At 41.1% G+C, this 16,627-nt stretch overlaps 1 protein-coding gene across 1 annotated transcript; it reads left to right on the forward strand.

Annotated features, from left to right (window-relative positions):
• The first annotated feature begins 2,250 nt into the window (after positions 1–2,250).
• On the forward strand, positions 2,251–11,473 carry LOC126064578 (protein FAM90A27P-like). Its single transcript, XM_049863786.1, has 3 exons — positions 2,251–2,330; positions 2,757–2,865; positions 10,682–11,473. Exons 1-3 carry the CDS (start codon positions 2,251–2,253, stop codon positions 11,471–11,473), a joined length of 981 nt encoding a protein of 326 aa, XP_049719743.1.
• The last annotated feature ends 5,154 nt before the right edge of the window (positions 11,474–16,627 follow it).

Genomic DNA, 16,627 nt, shown 5'->3' on the forward strand with positions numbered 1-16,627 from the left:
AATTACCAAATTACCAAATTAGATAACTGTGGTGGTATTAGATTAACTAGAATAGGTAAATGTGATTGGATTAAGCAAATCGAATTATTGATTGATTGCATTAGAGTGAATGAATTACATTACAAAGGATCCAATCTAAAGATTTAATTAGATCAACTGTGATTGGGTTATATGGGATTAATTGAATGTGATGGATTAGATTGATTGGATTAAAAAAAGAGCACATAAATCACGTGACTTTGAGACAGCATAAAAGCTTGTGAGTCCATTGTTCTTAGTCCAGTCGGGTCTTCTCTTCAGGTTTGTGAGCTCCTCTCCCGGGTATTTAGCCTATTCAGAGGCTTTGAGAAGGAACCCTACTGCTTATTTTGGAATCTCATGCCCTGGAACCTGTACCACGGAGCCATCCCAGTATCCATCCATGGAGGATCTGTTGACACAGCCACAGACAGCTGGGCTTCAGGTTAGTCTTTTTTTTTTTTTTTTTTAATTTTAACTTCTTTTAAATGCTCAGAGATATAGTCCTTTTGAAAATCTACAGTGTTTTGGCTTTTGGTATGGAGGTAAGCATTGTTTAGCATTTTAAATGCTGATAAAATGTATCATTCTGAATTCATTTATTGCATTAAGATTTGATTTTCAAAGTAAATATAGCCCAGTGTCCTGCCTTGTGTGGGATAGTGCATGAGTAGTTGTAGAGTCCTGGTGGTTTTGCCAAAGTAATTAAAAGACTAAAGAATTAAATTGTGCATTCTTATTTCATGTAGATTCATTGTGCATTTATCAGAAATGACTTATAACGTGAGATGGTGAAGGTAAACTACTAAACAAAACAGTCCATGTCATCAACTGTGAAGGTCCCAATCTACTAAGGGAGACAATGATTTTCGGTGTTCATTCGTCGTTGGAAATTGCCTCCTCTCATGGAAAAGGTGAAGCCCTGGTGTTGCAGTGGTTAAGCACTGGGCTGCTAACCGCAAGGGTGGCAGTTTGAGTGTACCAGCCACTCCTCGGAAGCCCTATAGGGTACTTTTACTCTGTCCTATGGGGTTCCTATGAGTCGGAATCGACTTGACTGCAACATGCAAAAGGTGGAAGTTTTAGCTTTTAAGAAGAAAATATTTTTTTCCCCAGATTTTTATATAAATTTTACAAAGAATAGACATACCATTCCCATAGCCTTTGAGTTTTTTGTAAGTCTGGGGAAACTTAGGCTTTTTTTTCCTAGTACAGTTGATTATGCTAAACTATCAAAATCAGAACCATTCATTCAATGGTACAAATTCTAATTCACCAACTATGTGACAAGAGTTTGATCTGAGGGCAGCTCCCTTTGTGGGAGGAGGGAATCGTGGTAGAGGATGAGATGACTTTGCGAGCAAAGGAGAATGATCTAGATTTGACTTAGTGGGCACCTTCGTACCGATTGGGAGATGAAGGCGTATGAAGAATTTTGTCTCCGTCTATATACAATGTTTTCCTTATCTCGTGATTCAGGAAACCAAGTCAATTTCTGAGGAAGACTGGCCTGAAGCTTGAAGGAGCTGAGGCAGACGGCAGTTGATTACACATAGCGTCAGCCTGACAGACCCCATAAAGTCCAGACCATGAAGAGGCAATGGAGAGGACCGGTGGCACAAAATGTTCCCCAACCAGAGCAGGAAGATCCCAGGGTAAGCGGAGGCTTGGACCTTTCAGGAACCAAAAGGGCTGCATGGATTCCAGAGAGATGGTTTGAACATGTAATCTTCTGTGTCCTTAACTCAATCGTTCTTTCTCTTTTAACGCTGGTCCTGTTTGCGACCTTCTCACCGGGCTAATTAGCCCATTTATGGTGTTTGAGGAAGAGTCTTACTCCCTAGTTAGTGTCCTTTCCAACCTAGTGTTTGTCAATGTCTTGAAATCTGGCTCATAAACCTCATCCTTAGACTTCCCAGTTGTTCCTCCCAGTGTCCTGCTCTAACATGCGCAGGGCCATAATCTCTTGAAATTCCTTACACATATCGGGCCATGTGCAGATGTTCCCTCCTCAAAACAAGACCTAAGTATTTAAATCTGATCTTATATTGAGCTTTGAAATCTGCCTGTTATTTCTGCTGAGTCACCAACCAGCCCTTTCTCCACCCCCAGAGGAAGTGCAAGAATTGCAGAGCCTTTGGGCACACAGCAAGAAGTAAGAGGTGCCCCATAAAGTGCTGGAGTAGGATTGTAGTGCCCAAAGCCTTGGACTCAAAAAAGATGAAGGAGAACATGGAGGCAAAGAAACCCCAGGAGCCTAAGACTCTTTGGCCCTTTAACAACTTGGAAAGAGAGAAGGAACAAAGACAAAGGTGAGGAACACGGAAAGTCCTTGTGTATTGAAAGAGATGATGTGTTTTCATCTCTATGTCGTGTGTCCTGCCATCGGGGTAACTGGAGAGAAATAGGACAGGGTAACTGGAGAGAAATAGCCAAGGGCTGAATATGCTCCCGGATAATCACTAAGGGGAGGGGCCAGGGTAAATCTTGGAGCTTTGAACATGGCAGGGACAATACAACAGAATGTAGCTTATGGTAGAGAATGGACAAAATGTGGGGGCTGAATGGGTTGTAGGATGAATCTGAGATGAGGGACTGGGGAGCCTTGGAAAAGATCACAGTGATTCAATACCTCCCTCATCCCAAAACAATAGGACTGGGACCCCAGAATTCTTATCTTATGTTGGGAGAGTAACCTGGGGTGTGTCCTCTTAACACGTTTTTCTTTTTCCCATCAGGCAAGGAGAGTATGAAAGAAAAGCTCTACTCCAGAAATTTCCCAAGAGACCCGAAGGGAAGCAGCAGCAAAATTGGAAGAAATCGACAGAATCTTGTGACTACTTAAGGGTGAGTCAAGCAGGTTCCCTGCTCTATTTCTCTTCTGTGTAAGCGAGTTTTTCTTCACTCCCATGCCCCTTCTGTGCCAAGAGGTTTGAAAATTCTGTTCTGGCCAATAGAATTTCAAATTTTTGTATGCATTTTGGATGCCATTTTCCCTTTGTTTTTGTAATATTTCTTGTGTGCCTACCAAAAACATGCTAGTGGGAGCATTTCGTGCATAGGTATAAGTGATTTAGTCAGATGCCTTCCAAGAGGTAGACTCCTACATGGGAAAATATGCATCTTTTTTTTTTTTTAATAACTTTTATTAAGCTTCAAGTGAACGTTTACAAATCCAATCAGTCTGTCACATATAAGTTTACATACATCTCACTCCCTACTCCCACTTGCTCTCCCCCTCTTGAGTCAGCCCTTTCAGTCTCTCCTTTCTTGACAATTTTGCCGGCTTCCCTCTCTCTCTATCCTCCCATCCCCCCTCCTGACAAGAGTTGCCAACACAATCTCAAGTGTCCACCTGATATAATTAGCTCACTCTTCATCAGCGTCTCTCTCCCACTCGCTGACCAGTCCCTTTCATTTCTGATGAGTTGTCTTCGGGGATGGTTCCTGTCCTGTGTCAACTGAAGGTCTGGGGACCATGGCCGCCGGGATTCCTCCAGTCTCAGTCAGACCATTAAGTTTGGTCTTTTTATGAGAATTTGGGGTCTGTATCCCACTGATCTCCTGCTCCCTCACGGGTCCTCTGCTGTGCTCCCTGTCAGGGCAGTCATCGATTGTGGCCGGGCACCAACTAGTTCTTCTGGTCTCAGGATGATGTAGGTCTCTGGTTCATGTGGCCCTTTCTGTCTCTTGGGTTCTTAGTTGTCGTGTGGCCTTGGTGTTCTTCATTTTCCTTTGCTCCAGGTGGGTTGAGACCAATTGCTGCATCTTAGATGGCCGCTTGTTAGCATTTAAGACCCCAGACACCACATTTCAAAGTGGGATGCGGAATGATTTCATAATAGAATTATTTTGCCAATTGACTTAGAAGTCCCCGCAAACCATGTTCCCCAGACTCCCGCACTTGCTCCGCTGACCTTTGAAGCATTCATTTTATCCCGGAAACTTCTTTGCTTTTGGTCCAGTCCAATTGAGCTGACCTTCCATGTATTGAGTGTTGTCTTTCCCTTCACCTAAAGCAGTTCTTATCTACTGATTAATCAATAAAAAACCCTCTCCCACCCTCCCTCCCTCCCCGCCTCGTAACCACAAAAGTATGTGTTCTTCTCAGGTTTACTATTTCTCAAGATCTTATAATAGTGGTCTTATACAATATTTGTCCTTTTGCCTCTGACTCATTTCGCTCAGCATAATGCCTTCCAGGTTCCTCCATGTTATGAATTGTTTCAGAGATTCGTCACTGTTCTTTATCGATGCGTAGTATTCCATTGTGTGAATATACCACAATTTATTTACCCATTCATCCGTTGATGGACACCTTGGTTGCTTCCAACTCTTTGCTATTGTAAACAGAGCTGCAATAAACATGGGTGTGCATGTATCTGTTTGTATGAAGGCTCTAGTATCTCTAGGGTATATTCCTAGGAGTGGGATTTCTGGGTTGTATGGTAGTTCTATTTCTAACTGTTTAAGATAACGCCAGATAGATTTCCAAAGTGGTTGTACCATTTTACATTCCCACCAGCAGTGTATGAGAGTTCCAATCTCTCCGCAGCCTCTCCAACATTTATTATTTTGTGTTTTTTGGATTAATGCCAGCCTTGCTGGTGTGAGATGGAATCTCATCGTAGTTTTAATTTGCATTTCTCTAATGGCTAATGATCGAGAGCATTTTCTCATGTATCTGTTGGCAGCCTGAATATCTTCTTTAGTGAAATGTGTGTTCATATCCTTTGCCCACTTCTTGATTGGGTTGTTTGTCTTTTTGTGGTTGAGTTTGGAGGGAATCATGTAGATTTTAGAGATCAGGCGCTGGTCGGAGATGTCATAGCTGAAAACTCTTTCCCAGTCTGTAGGTGGTCTTTTTACTCTTTTGGTGAAGTCTTTCGATGAGCATAGGTGTTTGATTTTTAGGAGCTCCCAGTTATCGGGTTTCCCTTCATCATTTTTGGTAATGTTTTGTATTCTGTTTATACCTTGTATTAGGGCTCCTAGGGTTGTCCCAATTTTTTCTTCCACGATCTTTATCGTTTTAGTCTTTATGTTTAGGTCTTTGATCCACTTGGAGTTAGTTTTTGTGCATGGTGTGAGGTATGCGTCCTGTTTCATTTTTTTGCAAAGGGATATCCAGTTATGCCAGCACCATTTGTTAAAAAGGCTATCTTTTCCCCAGTTAATTGACACTGGTCCTTTGTCAAATATCAGCTGCTCATACGTGGATGGATCTATGTCTGGGTTCTCAATTCTGTTCCATTGGTCTATGTGCCTGTTGTTGTACCAGTACCAGGCTGTTTTGACTACTGTGGCTGTATAATAGGTTCTGAAATCAGGTAAGGTGAGGCCTCCCACTTTCTTCTTCTTTTTCAGTAATGCTTTCCTTATCCGGGGCTTCTTTCCCTTCCATATGAAGTTGGTGATTTGTTTCTCTATCCCCTTAAAATATGACAGTGGAATTTGGATCGGAAGTGCATTAAATGTATAGATGGCTTTTGGTAGAATAGACATTTTTACTATGTTAAGTCTTCCTATCCATGAGCAGGGTATGTTTTTCCACTTAAGTATGTCCTTTTGAATTTCTTGTAGTAGAGCTTTGTAGTTTTCTTTGTATAGGTCTTTTACATCCTTGGTAAGATTTATTCCGAAGTATCTTATCTTCTTGGGGGCTACTGTGAATGGTATTGATTTAGTTATTTCCTCTTCGGTGTTCTTTTTGTTGATGTAGAGGAATCCAAGTGATTTTTGTATGTTTATTTTATAACCTGAGACTCTGCCAAACTCTTCTATTAGTTTCAGTAGTTTTCTGGAGGATTCCGTAGGGTTTTCTGTGTTTATAATCATGTCATCTGCAAATAGTGATAACTTTGCTTCTTCCTTGCCAATCCGGATACCTTTTATTTCTTTGTCTAGCCTAATTGCCCTGGCTAAGACTTCCAACACGATGTTGAATAAGAGCGGTGATAAAGGGCATCCTTGTCTGGTTCCCGTTCTCAAGGGAAATGCTTTCAGGTTCTCTCCATTTAGAGTGGTATTGGCTGTTGGCTTTGCATAGATGCCCTTTATTATGTTGAGGAATTTTCCTTCATTTCCTATTTTGGTAAGAGTTTTTATCATGAATGGGTGTTGGACTTTGTCAAATGCCTTTTCTGCATCAATTGATAAGATCATGTGGTTTTTGTCTTTTGTTTTATTTATGTGATGGATTACATTAATGGTTTTTCTGATATTAAACCAGCCTTGCATACCTGGCATAAATCCCACTTGATCAGGGTGAATTATTTTTTTGATGTGTTGTTGGATTCTATTGGCTAGAATTTTGTTGAGGATTTTTGCATCAATGTTCATGAGGGATATAGGTCTATAATTTTCTTTTTTTGTAATGTCTTTACCTGGTTTTGGTATCAAGGAGATGGTGGCTTCATAGAATGAGTTGGGTAGTATTCCGTCATTTTCTATGCTTTGGAATACCTTTAGTAGTAGTGGTGTTAACTCTTCTCTGAAAGTTTGGTAGAACTCTGGAGTGAAGCCGTCCGGGCCAGGGCTTGTTTTTGTTGGGAGTTTTTTGATTACCGTTTCAATCTCTTTTTTTGTTATGGGTCTATTTAGTTGTTCTACTTCTGAATGTGTAAGTTTAGGTAGGTAGTGTTTTTCCAGGAATTCATCCATTTCTTCTAGGTTTTCAAATTTGTTAGAGTACAATTTTTCATAATAATCTGAAATGATTCTTTTAATTTCATTTGGTTCTGTTGTGATGTGGTCCTTCTCATTTCTTATTCGGGTTATTTGTTTCCTTTCCTGTTTTTCTTTAGTCAGTCTAGCCAATGGTTTATCAATTTTGTTAATTTTTTCAAAGAACCAGCTTTTGGCTTTGTTAATTCTTTCGATTGTTTTTCTGTTCTCTAATTCATTTAGTTCAGCTCTAATTTGTATTATTTGTTTTCTTCTGGTGCCTGATGGATTCTTTTGTTGCTCACTTTCTATTTGTTCAAGTTGTGGGGACAGTTCTCTGATTTTGGCTCTTTCTTCTTTTTGTATGTGTGCATTTATCGATATAAATTGGCCTCTGAGCACTGCTTTTGCTGTGTCCCAGCGGTTTTGATAGGAAGTATTTTCATTCTCGTTGCATTCTATGAATTTCCTTATTCCCTCCTTGATGTCTTCTATAACCCAGTCTTTTTTCAGAAGGGTGTTGTTCATTTTCCAAGTATTTGATTTTTTTTCCCTAGTTTTTCTGTTATTGATCTCTAGTTTTATTGCCTTGTGGTCTGAGAAGATGCTTTGTAATATTTCGATGTTTTGGACTCTGCAAAGGTTTGTTTTATGACCTAATATGTGGTCTATTCTAGAGAATGTTCCATGTGCGCTAGAAAAAAAAGTATACTTTGCAGCAGTTGGGTGGAGAGTTCTGTATAAGTCAATGAGGTCAAGTTGGTTGATTGTTGTAATTAGATCTTCCGTGTCTCTGTTGAGCTTCTTACTGGATGTCCTGTCCTTCTCCGAAAGTGGTGTGTTGAAGTCTCCTACTATAATTGTGGAGGTATCTATCTCGCTTTTCAATTCTGTTAAAATTTGATTTATGTATCTTGCAGCCCTGTCATTGGGTGCATAAATATTTAATATGGTTATGTCTTCCTGATCAATTGTCCCTTTTATCATTATATCGTGTCCTTCTTTATCCTTTGTGGTGGATTTAAGTCTAACGTCTATTTTGTCAGAAATTAATATTGCTACTCCTCTTCTTTTTTGCTTATTGTTTGCTTGATATACTTTTTTCCATCCTTTGAGTTTTAGTTTGTTTGTGTCTCTAAGTCTAAGGTGTGTCTCTTGTAGGCAGCATATAGATGGATCGTGTTTCTTTATCCAGTCTGTGACTCTCTGTCTCTTTATTGGTGCATTTAGTCCATTTGCATTCAGGGTAATTACAGATAAATAAGTTTTCCGTGCTGTCATTTTGATGCCTTTTTATGTGTGTTGTTGACAATTTCATTTTTCCACATACTTTTTTGTGCTGAGGCGTTTTTCTTAGTAAATTGTGAGATCCTCATTTTCATAGTGCTTGACTTTTTGTTAGTTGAGTCGTTACGTTTTTCTTGGTTTTTATCTTGAGTTATAGAGTTGTTATACCTTTTTGTGGTTACCTTATTATTTACCCCTATTTTTCTAAGTAAAAACCTAACTTGTATTGTTCTATATCGCCTTGTATCACTCTCCATCTGGCAGTTCAATGTCTCCTGTATTTAGTCCCTCTTTTTGATTATTGTGATCTTTTACCTGTTGACTTCCATGATTCCCTGTTATGTGTATTTTTTTTTTAATTAATCTTAATTTGTTTTTGTGATTTCCCTATTTGAGTTGATATCAGGACGTTCTGTTTTGTGACCTTGTGTTGTGCTGATATCTGATATTATTGGTTCTCTGACCAAACAATGTCCTTTAGTATTTCTTGTAGCTTTAGTTTGGTTTTTGCAAATTCTCTAAACTTGTGTTTGTCTGTAAATATCTTAATTTCGCCTTCATATTTCAGAGAGAGTTTTGCTGGATATATGATCCTTGGCTGGCAGTTTTTCTCCTTCAGTGTTCTGTATATGTCGTCCCATTCCCTTCTTGTCTGCATGGTTTCTGCTGAGTAGTCAGAACATATTCTTACTGATTCTCCCTTGAAGGAAACCTTTCTTTTCTCCCTGGCTGCTTTTAAAATTTTCTGTTTATCTTTGGTTTTGGTGAGTTTGATGATAATATGTCTTGGTGTTTTTCTTTTTGTATCAGTCTTAAATGGGGTTCGATGAGCATCTTGGATAGATATCCTTTCGTCTTTCATGATGTCAGGGAAGTTTTCTGTCAGGAGTTCTTCAACTATTTTCTCTGTGTTTTCTGTCCCCCCTCCCTGTTCTGGGACTCCAATCACCCGCAGGTTATCCTTCTTGATAGAGTCCCACATAATTCTTAGGGTTTCTTCATTTTTTTTTAATTCTTTTATCTGATTTTTTTTCAGCTATGTTGGTGTCGATTCCCTGGTCCTCCAGATGTCCCAGTCTGCATTCTAATTCCTCGAGTCTGCTCCTCTGACTTCCTAGTGCGTTGTCTAATTCTGTTATTTTATTGTTAATCTTTTGGATTTCTACATGCTGTCTCTCTATGGATTCTTGCAACTTATTGATTTTTCCAGTATGTTCTTGAATAATCTTTTTGAGTTCTTCAACAGTTTTATCAGTGTGTTCCTTGGCTTTTTCTGCAGTCTGCCTTATTTCATTTGTGATATCATTAAGCATTCTGTAAATTAGTTTTTTATATTCTGTATCTGATAATTCCAAGATTGTATCTTCATTTGGGAAAGATTTTGATTCTTTTGTTTGGGGGGTTGGAGAAGCTGTCATGGTCTGCTTCTTTAAGTGGTTTGATATGGATTATTGTCTCGAGCCATCACTGGGAAACTAGTTTTTCCAGAAAATCCGCTAAAAAAAAAATGCAGTCAGATCCCTATCAGAGTTCTCCCTCTGGCTCAGGCTATTCAGATGTTAATGAAGCCGCCTGGGGAGGGTGGGGGAGGGAACAGAGAGATAGGAGAGTAGCACCTCAGAATATAGCCAGAGTTGCTTGTCTTGCTTGGAATGACTATTATATCTGAGACTCCCGCGGGGCGCATCGCCTATGTGTGCTGGCTGTGTGGAGATTGCCCCCGGGGGGTCTGGCCCGCTGGAGTCACGGTCAGATCCTCCGCTTCCAGCCCCACGCCCAGCGTCAAGGCTCCCCTACTGGGACGGTGCACTCTCGACTCCAAAATCAGTCGCTGCCTCCCGGGGACTTCTCGTCCCTCCAGCCGCATGGCCGTGCCGCCTCCGAGAACCAGTTGGGCCTCCTCCCGGGGTTAGTTCAGATGGGTGGAGCAGGTCCCCGTGCTTGTGCCTTGACCGAGTGTCCCGGCTGAGACGCTGTTCTTCCCGCTCCAATACCAGTCACTGCCTCCCGGGGACTTCTCCTACCGGTTGCGTCCCACGCCGCCCATGGAACCGGCTGGTCCCCCTCCCGGGGTTAGTTCAGGGGGGTGGAGCCGCTCTCTGCTTGTGCCGTAGCTGACTGGTACGCTGGCTCCAGGCTCTGGAAACAATTGCTGCTTCCCCGTATTAGTTCGTTCTTCGTCTCTAAATCTGTGTTTGTTGTTCAGGGTTCGTAGATTGTTATGTATGTGATCGATTCACTTGTTTTTCCGTGTCTTTGTTGTAAGAGGGATCCGAGGTAGCGTCTGCCTAGTCCGCCATCTTGGCTGCGCCCCCCGGAAAATATGCATCTTTTAAGTTGTGTTACATATTTTCAAATATCTCTTGAAAACACATTAGCCATCCATCTGCCTTCAAAAGACCTTTAGCCATGTCCACCCCATAGAAGTCTGTAGGAAAGGGCTTGTTCCACGTCATTAAGCAAGATACGATAGTACAAAAGTTGATAGTTTTCAGTGTGATGGGAACAATGTATCTAGCTGATATTGCAGCTTATTTTCCCTGAGCCTAACTGAGGTTGGGTAGCTCTTCATATACAAAGAGACTGCCTGTATTTCTTGCACTGTTAGAGAAAATTCGATAACTTCCATGCCTTTATGTTGGTTGATTTTTCTTTTCCACTTGACTTGGAGGAAAGCCTAATATATGCCCTGCGGTGTCTTCTCCCACAGCATCCTTGCAGGCCCATGCCTGTTCACACTACCAAGATGCGATCTGTCCTGAACCCTTCTCTCAGAAACTGGCCACCTGTAAGGAAACCTGACCAGAAATCCATCTTCCCTGAAAGGTCTCCTATCCAAGATCACGATCCAAGCTTCTTCTCATCTCACAGACAAACTAAAGAAGAAGTGGATATCACTGCTTCTTCTCAGCCAGCAACCAAACACTTTGGCCAGGACTCTACCGTCATGGCCAAGACAACAGACAACAGATGTGATGCTTGTGCTTATTATGTTTCCCAGCCGGCCTCCAAAACCCTTGCCCTGGGCCATGTCCTCAGCCCCCAGGCACAAGTCGAGGGTCCTGATAGGATCTCAAAATCCAGTCCACAGCCTGCCAGAGGTAGAAGGGGCCAGGACTCTCCACTCAGCATTCAGGCACCAGGAAAAAGATCTGCCCAGATCCCCGAGCAAAACTGCTTGAATCCTGCAAAGAAAGCAAAACTCACAACCCTCCAGATTGTGCAACAGAGCAGAAAGAGACCTGATGTGGGAGCTGGCCAGCCTCTCTCCAATTCAACTGAATTTGGACCCAACAGGCCACCCCAAGTCACCAGGATGACTGACCTCCAGCCGCCACACAGTAGACCTCAACTGAATACTGTCGAAACCAGCCCTATCTTTCCACCCCCACTTTCTAGCTCTGTTGCACGACAGCCACTCAGAATTGTCTTCACAAGAATGGAAAATGGACAGTGGAGCTCCAGGTTCAGAACATCTCCCACCTCTCTCCCTCCTGAGTAGCCTACACCTGTTGTAGGGAGCCCTTAGGTTCTTGAGAATTGTGAGAGACACAGTTCCCGGATTCTAGTGAGGCTTCTGGCCTCCTTTTAAGGGGAGTGACTGGGAGTGAGACCTCTATGGTAGGGACCCTCAGCCTCAAGCCTCACATCAATGGATTGTGACTAAATGAGCACAGAGGGGAAAGATGCAGAGAACAGGGTGTATTTGTTGAATCACATCCTCAGATGTGGTGGGAGTGCAATGGTGGACTCTCAGGTATTGTCAAAAGACAGACATGCCGAGACTGCCTATTTTAATTTTGCATATTAAGTTGTACATAATATGGACCTTATGCAACAGGCCTGTAGTAGTTGTTGTAATTTAGTTATTTTGATAGGAACTAAGTCAACATGGGAGTAAATATTCAAGTATACTGTCACTGGAAGCTATGTAATTAACTGTATTTGGTGTGAAAGTGAGTAAGTTTTGTAAAGACTTAAAGAACCCATCAGTGGGATCTGTCTCACTGAAGCAGTGCCCTGTACTGAGGCTAAGGTTTTGAGTCTGTAGGAATGTTTAAGTGGAAACCAGCATTGGGAATATTCTATTGATCTTTTTTGTTATTTACATTTACTGGAAAGTTGTATTGTAAATTTTCTTCAATGTTAATAAAATGTTCACAGGTACATTTTGTGTGGGTATTTTTATTTGCACATAATCTAACCCCCCACAAAACAAAAAAACCCAAAGGTCCATATAAATATGTATTTGTTTGATTAACTGGATAGTAAGAAGAACTTCCATACACACAGTTTATTCTTGGACCTAGAATTTGCTTGAAATACGCATTTTCAGGTGCAACCCAGCCCTACTGCATCAAAATAACAATATTCTCAATTGATTCATGTGCAGATTAAGCTGTGAGAAGCACTACTTGGGGACTGACTTGTCTCATATGAGTCACTTGGTGAACTTTAATTTACACGGGTGCTTAGCCCAGAAATAGAAATTTACTGTGTTGCTATCTACATTTGCTAACCTGATCAAGAAAAAGGGGCTGGCTTTTTAGGGACTTTGATTTCCTTCGGAATAGCAAATAACTTGCTTCTCCCTCCATATGCAGCACCTGTTTCTAGAGGGCTTTTTTGTTTCTCCGGGACCTCATTCCTTTAGCATAGCTACGTGCTAGTTGTGCGATAAGGTGCATAGGAAAGATGTGGAGATATGAAGAAACTAAAGACACAACGTACGCATGAAGAGAAAGTTATCAGGAACCCTGTCTAATGAGGGTCTCATATCCAAATTCAAAAAAAGAAAGAGAAGAACTTTTGCAACCAAAGCACAAATATACAAAGAACCCAATTAAAAAAGTGGGCAAAGCACTTTGTTATGGATTGAATTGTGTCCCCTTAAAATGTGGCTAGGCCGATTCCCAGTAGTGTGTGATTTTCCCCCATTGTGTCATCTGATGCGATTTTCCTGTGGGATGTAAATCGATGATGTTAATGAAGCAGTGTTTGAGGCAGTTATATTGATGAGGCAAGACGCAATCTACAAGAAGGAAGAAAACTCACAAAATGGAGGAACATTGTAAACTGGTTGTAGAATAAATAAAATTTACTGAGATAGTAAGATAAATAAACATTATGTATACATGTATGCATGTGCATATTTGCATACATCCATACTTTCATACATACAAAAAGAAAAAACCCAAACCCCTTGCTGAGGAGTTGATTTTGATTCAGATGCGACTCTACAGATCTGCCCCATAGGCTTTCCAAGGCCGTCATCTTTTTGGAAGCTGATTTTCACGTGGTTGGACCTCTGAGGTCTGTTAGCAGCCAAGTGCTGAATCCTGCTTAGCCAGAGTTTGACCTCTCTCTGTCTAAACATCAGCAGCTGAGCTCTCATCCTCTATGCCACCAGGTCTCCAAATAAACATAGGGTTGTTGATCTGGTGGTGGTACCTGCTGAGTCAGCCAAACACTAGGACCTTGACTGGCTTGACCTGGAGCATTGCGCAACGCTTTTGGGTTTTTTTTTTTTTTTTACTATGCTTTTAAGACAGGATCTTTGGACTCTACAGAAAAATTCCTTTCAGAAATTACTGTGGTGTGATGAATGCAGTTCCTAAAAAGCCTTCCAAAATGGTTTTAATTCCTTTATCTAAAGCTGAGGTTTTACTTTTGTGAGCAAGAAGTATTTCAAAATAGCTCCATTCTTAAGGATTACAATTGATGCCAAATATTTCATTTTAAATGTTTCAATTCTAAATCCAGATGAACAGACTTAATATACAGGATCCTGTCTAGATGATACTCTCCCAATTGTTTCATATTTAAAATAAATCACTCTCAAGATAAAATTATCTACTTAGGTTGTTGTAACTTCACTGTATGAGTAAAAATATCACTGAAGTCAGAATATAATCAATGTTTGATTGAATTAAAGAGAGTCCGGATGTCAGTAGGTAGGAGGAGGGACTCTTTATAAAAGCTCTGAGTCTGTGGACATCATTCCAGAACTGACTGTTGGTAGAAGACACTGGAAGCCAGAGAAGAACCTGCTGATAGAAAGAAAGTGTCCATGGCTGAACAATGGAAAAAGCAAGCAGATGTCCTATATGCTGGTGTTATCCTGAAAACCCCATGTACCTGAAATGTGGCAATGCCTGCTGCTTTCCTGCTTCAATTCACTGCAGATGCAGCCTTGTGGGAAATTTTGTTGTGTCCATTCTGCCCTCTGATTACTAGGAAGAAAGACATCAGACAGAATTTCCAGCTGCATGAGGTGGTTTCCAGTATCAAGGAACTGGAGCCCCAGCTGGCACCTATTCTGTGGAGGAAAGGATGCTGAAGTGTCAAGTGGATATGACCTTAGATGTTGACACAGAGAACAATAAGCTCATAATTTCTGAGAATCTGTGTTCGATAATGAGTTTTCATCCACAATTGGGAAGATTGTGCTGAGAGATTTAACTTCGTGTGTGTCTTTGGCTCCCCTCTGTTCACCTCTGGCAGCCATTACTGGGAGGTGGACATGGAAACAAGCCCAGAATGGGATCAGGGTGTTTGTAAAGAAGCAGATAATCTGGACGCCCCACCAGGTCTCCACCTCTTGCATGTTATGGTTAGGTGCCGTTGAGTCAGTTCTAACTCATAGCTGCCCTATGTACCACAGAACCAAACACTGCCCAGTCTTACACCATCCTCACAAGTATTGTTCTACTTGAGCCCATCCTTGTAGCCATCATGTCAATTGATCTCATTGAGGGTCTTCTTCTTTTCTGCTGACCCTGTGCTTTCCCAAGCAGGATGTCCTTCTCCAGGGACTGATCTCTCCTGACATCATGTCTATAGTATCTAGGAAGCAGTCCCGCCATCTTGGCTTCTAAGGAGCATTCTGGTTGTCCTTGTTCCAAGACAGATTTCTTTGTTCTTGTGGCAGTCCATGATATATTGAATAGTCTTCACCAACACAACAGTTTAAAAAGATTAATTCTTCGGTGTTCCTTATTCATTGTCCAGCTGTCACATGCATATTATGCGATTGAGAATACCATGCTTTGGGTCAGGTGCACCATAGTCTTCAAGGTGACATCTTTGGTTTTCAACGCTTCAAAGAGCTGCTCTGTATCAGATTTGCCCAATGCAATTGGGTTTTGATTTCTTGACTGATTTCTTGATTGTAAAAAGAAATTCTTGACAACTTCTATCTTGTCTCCATTTATTATGATGGGGCTTATTGGTACAGTTGTGAGGATTTTTGTTTTCTTGATGTTGAGATGTAATCCACACAGAAGGCTTTGGTCTTCAGTCTTCACCAATAAGTGTTTCAACTCCTCTTCACTTTCAGCAAGCAAGGGTGTGTCATCTGCAGAGCCCAGGTTGTTAATGAGTCTTCCTCCAATCCTGATGCCCCATTCTTCTTCATATAGTCCAGTTTCTTGGATTATGTGCTCAGCATAGAGATTGAATAGGTAAGGTGAAAGGATGCAACCCTGACACACACCTTTTCTGAACTTATAGCATGTGGTTTCCCCTTTTTCTGTGTGAAAAACTGGCTGTTGATGTATGCACATGTTCCTCATGAGCACAGTTAAGTGCTCTGCAGTTTTGATTCTTCACAATGTTTTTCATAATTTCTTATGATTCCCACAGTCAAATACCTTTACATAGTCAATAAAACACAGATAACCATCCTTTTGGTATTGTCTGCTTTCAGCCAGGATGCATCTGACATCAGCAATGTTACCCCTGGTTCCACGTCGTCTTCTGAATCCGGCCTGAATTTCTTGCAATTAACCTTTGGGACACTGCTGCATCTGCTTTTCAATGATCTTCAGCAAAATTTTGCTTGCATGTGATATTAATGATAGTTTTCATTAATTTGTGCATTCTGTTGGATCACCTTTCTTGGGAGTAGGCATAAATATGGATCTCTTCCAGTCGGTTGGCCAAGTAGCTGTCTTCCAAATTTCTTGCCATAGAAGAGTGAGCACTTCGAGTGCAGCATCCATATGCTGAAATATTTCAACTGCTATTCCGTCAACTCCTGGAGCCTTGTTTTTCACCAATGCCTTCAGTGTAGCTTGGACTTCTTCCTTCAGTATTATTGGCTCCTTATCATATGCTACCTCAGGAAGTGGTTGAATGTCGATCAATTCTTTTTGCTATAATGACTGTGTATTCCTTCCATCTTCTTCTGATACTTCCAGGGTCGTTTAATATTTTCCCCATGGAATTCGTCACTGATGGAAATTGAGGCTGGAATTTTTTCTTCAGTTCTTTCAGCTTCAGAAATGCCGAGTGTGTTTTTGCCTTTTGGATTTGTATCTCCAGCTCTTTGCACATGTCATTATAATAGTTCCTTTTGTCTTCTTCAGCCGCCCTTTGAAATCTCCTGTTCAGTTCTTTTACTTCATCATTTCTTCCTTTTGCTTTAGCTGCTCGATGTTGAAGAGCAAGTATCCGAGTCTCTTCTTACATTCATTTTGGTTGTTTCTTTCCTTCCTGTCTATTTAATGACCTCTTACTTTGGTTATATATGATGTCCCTCCACAACTTGTCTGGTCTTTGATCATTAGTGTTCATGCATCAAATCTAGTCTTGAAATGATCTGTAAATTCAGGTGGGATATAATCAAGGTTGTACTTTGGCTCTTGTGGGCTTG

This window comes from Elephas maximus, chromosome 21, assembly GCF_024166365.1.
Source record: "Elephas maximus indicus isolate mEleMax1 chromosome 21, mEleMax1 primary haplotype, whole genome shotgun sequence".
Classification (NCBI taxonomy): domain Eukaryota; kingdom Metazoa; phylum Chordata; class Mammalia; order Proboscidea; family Elephantidae; genus Elephas; species Elephas maximus.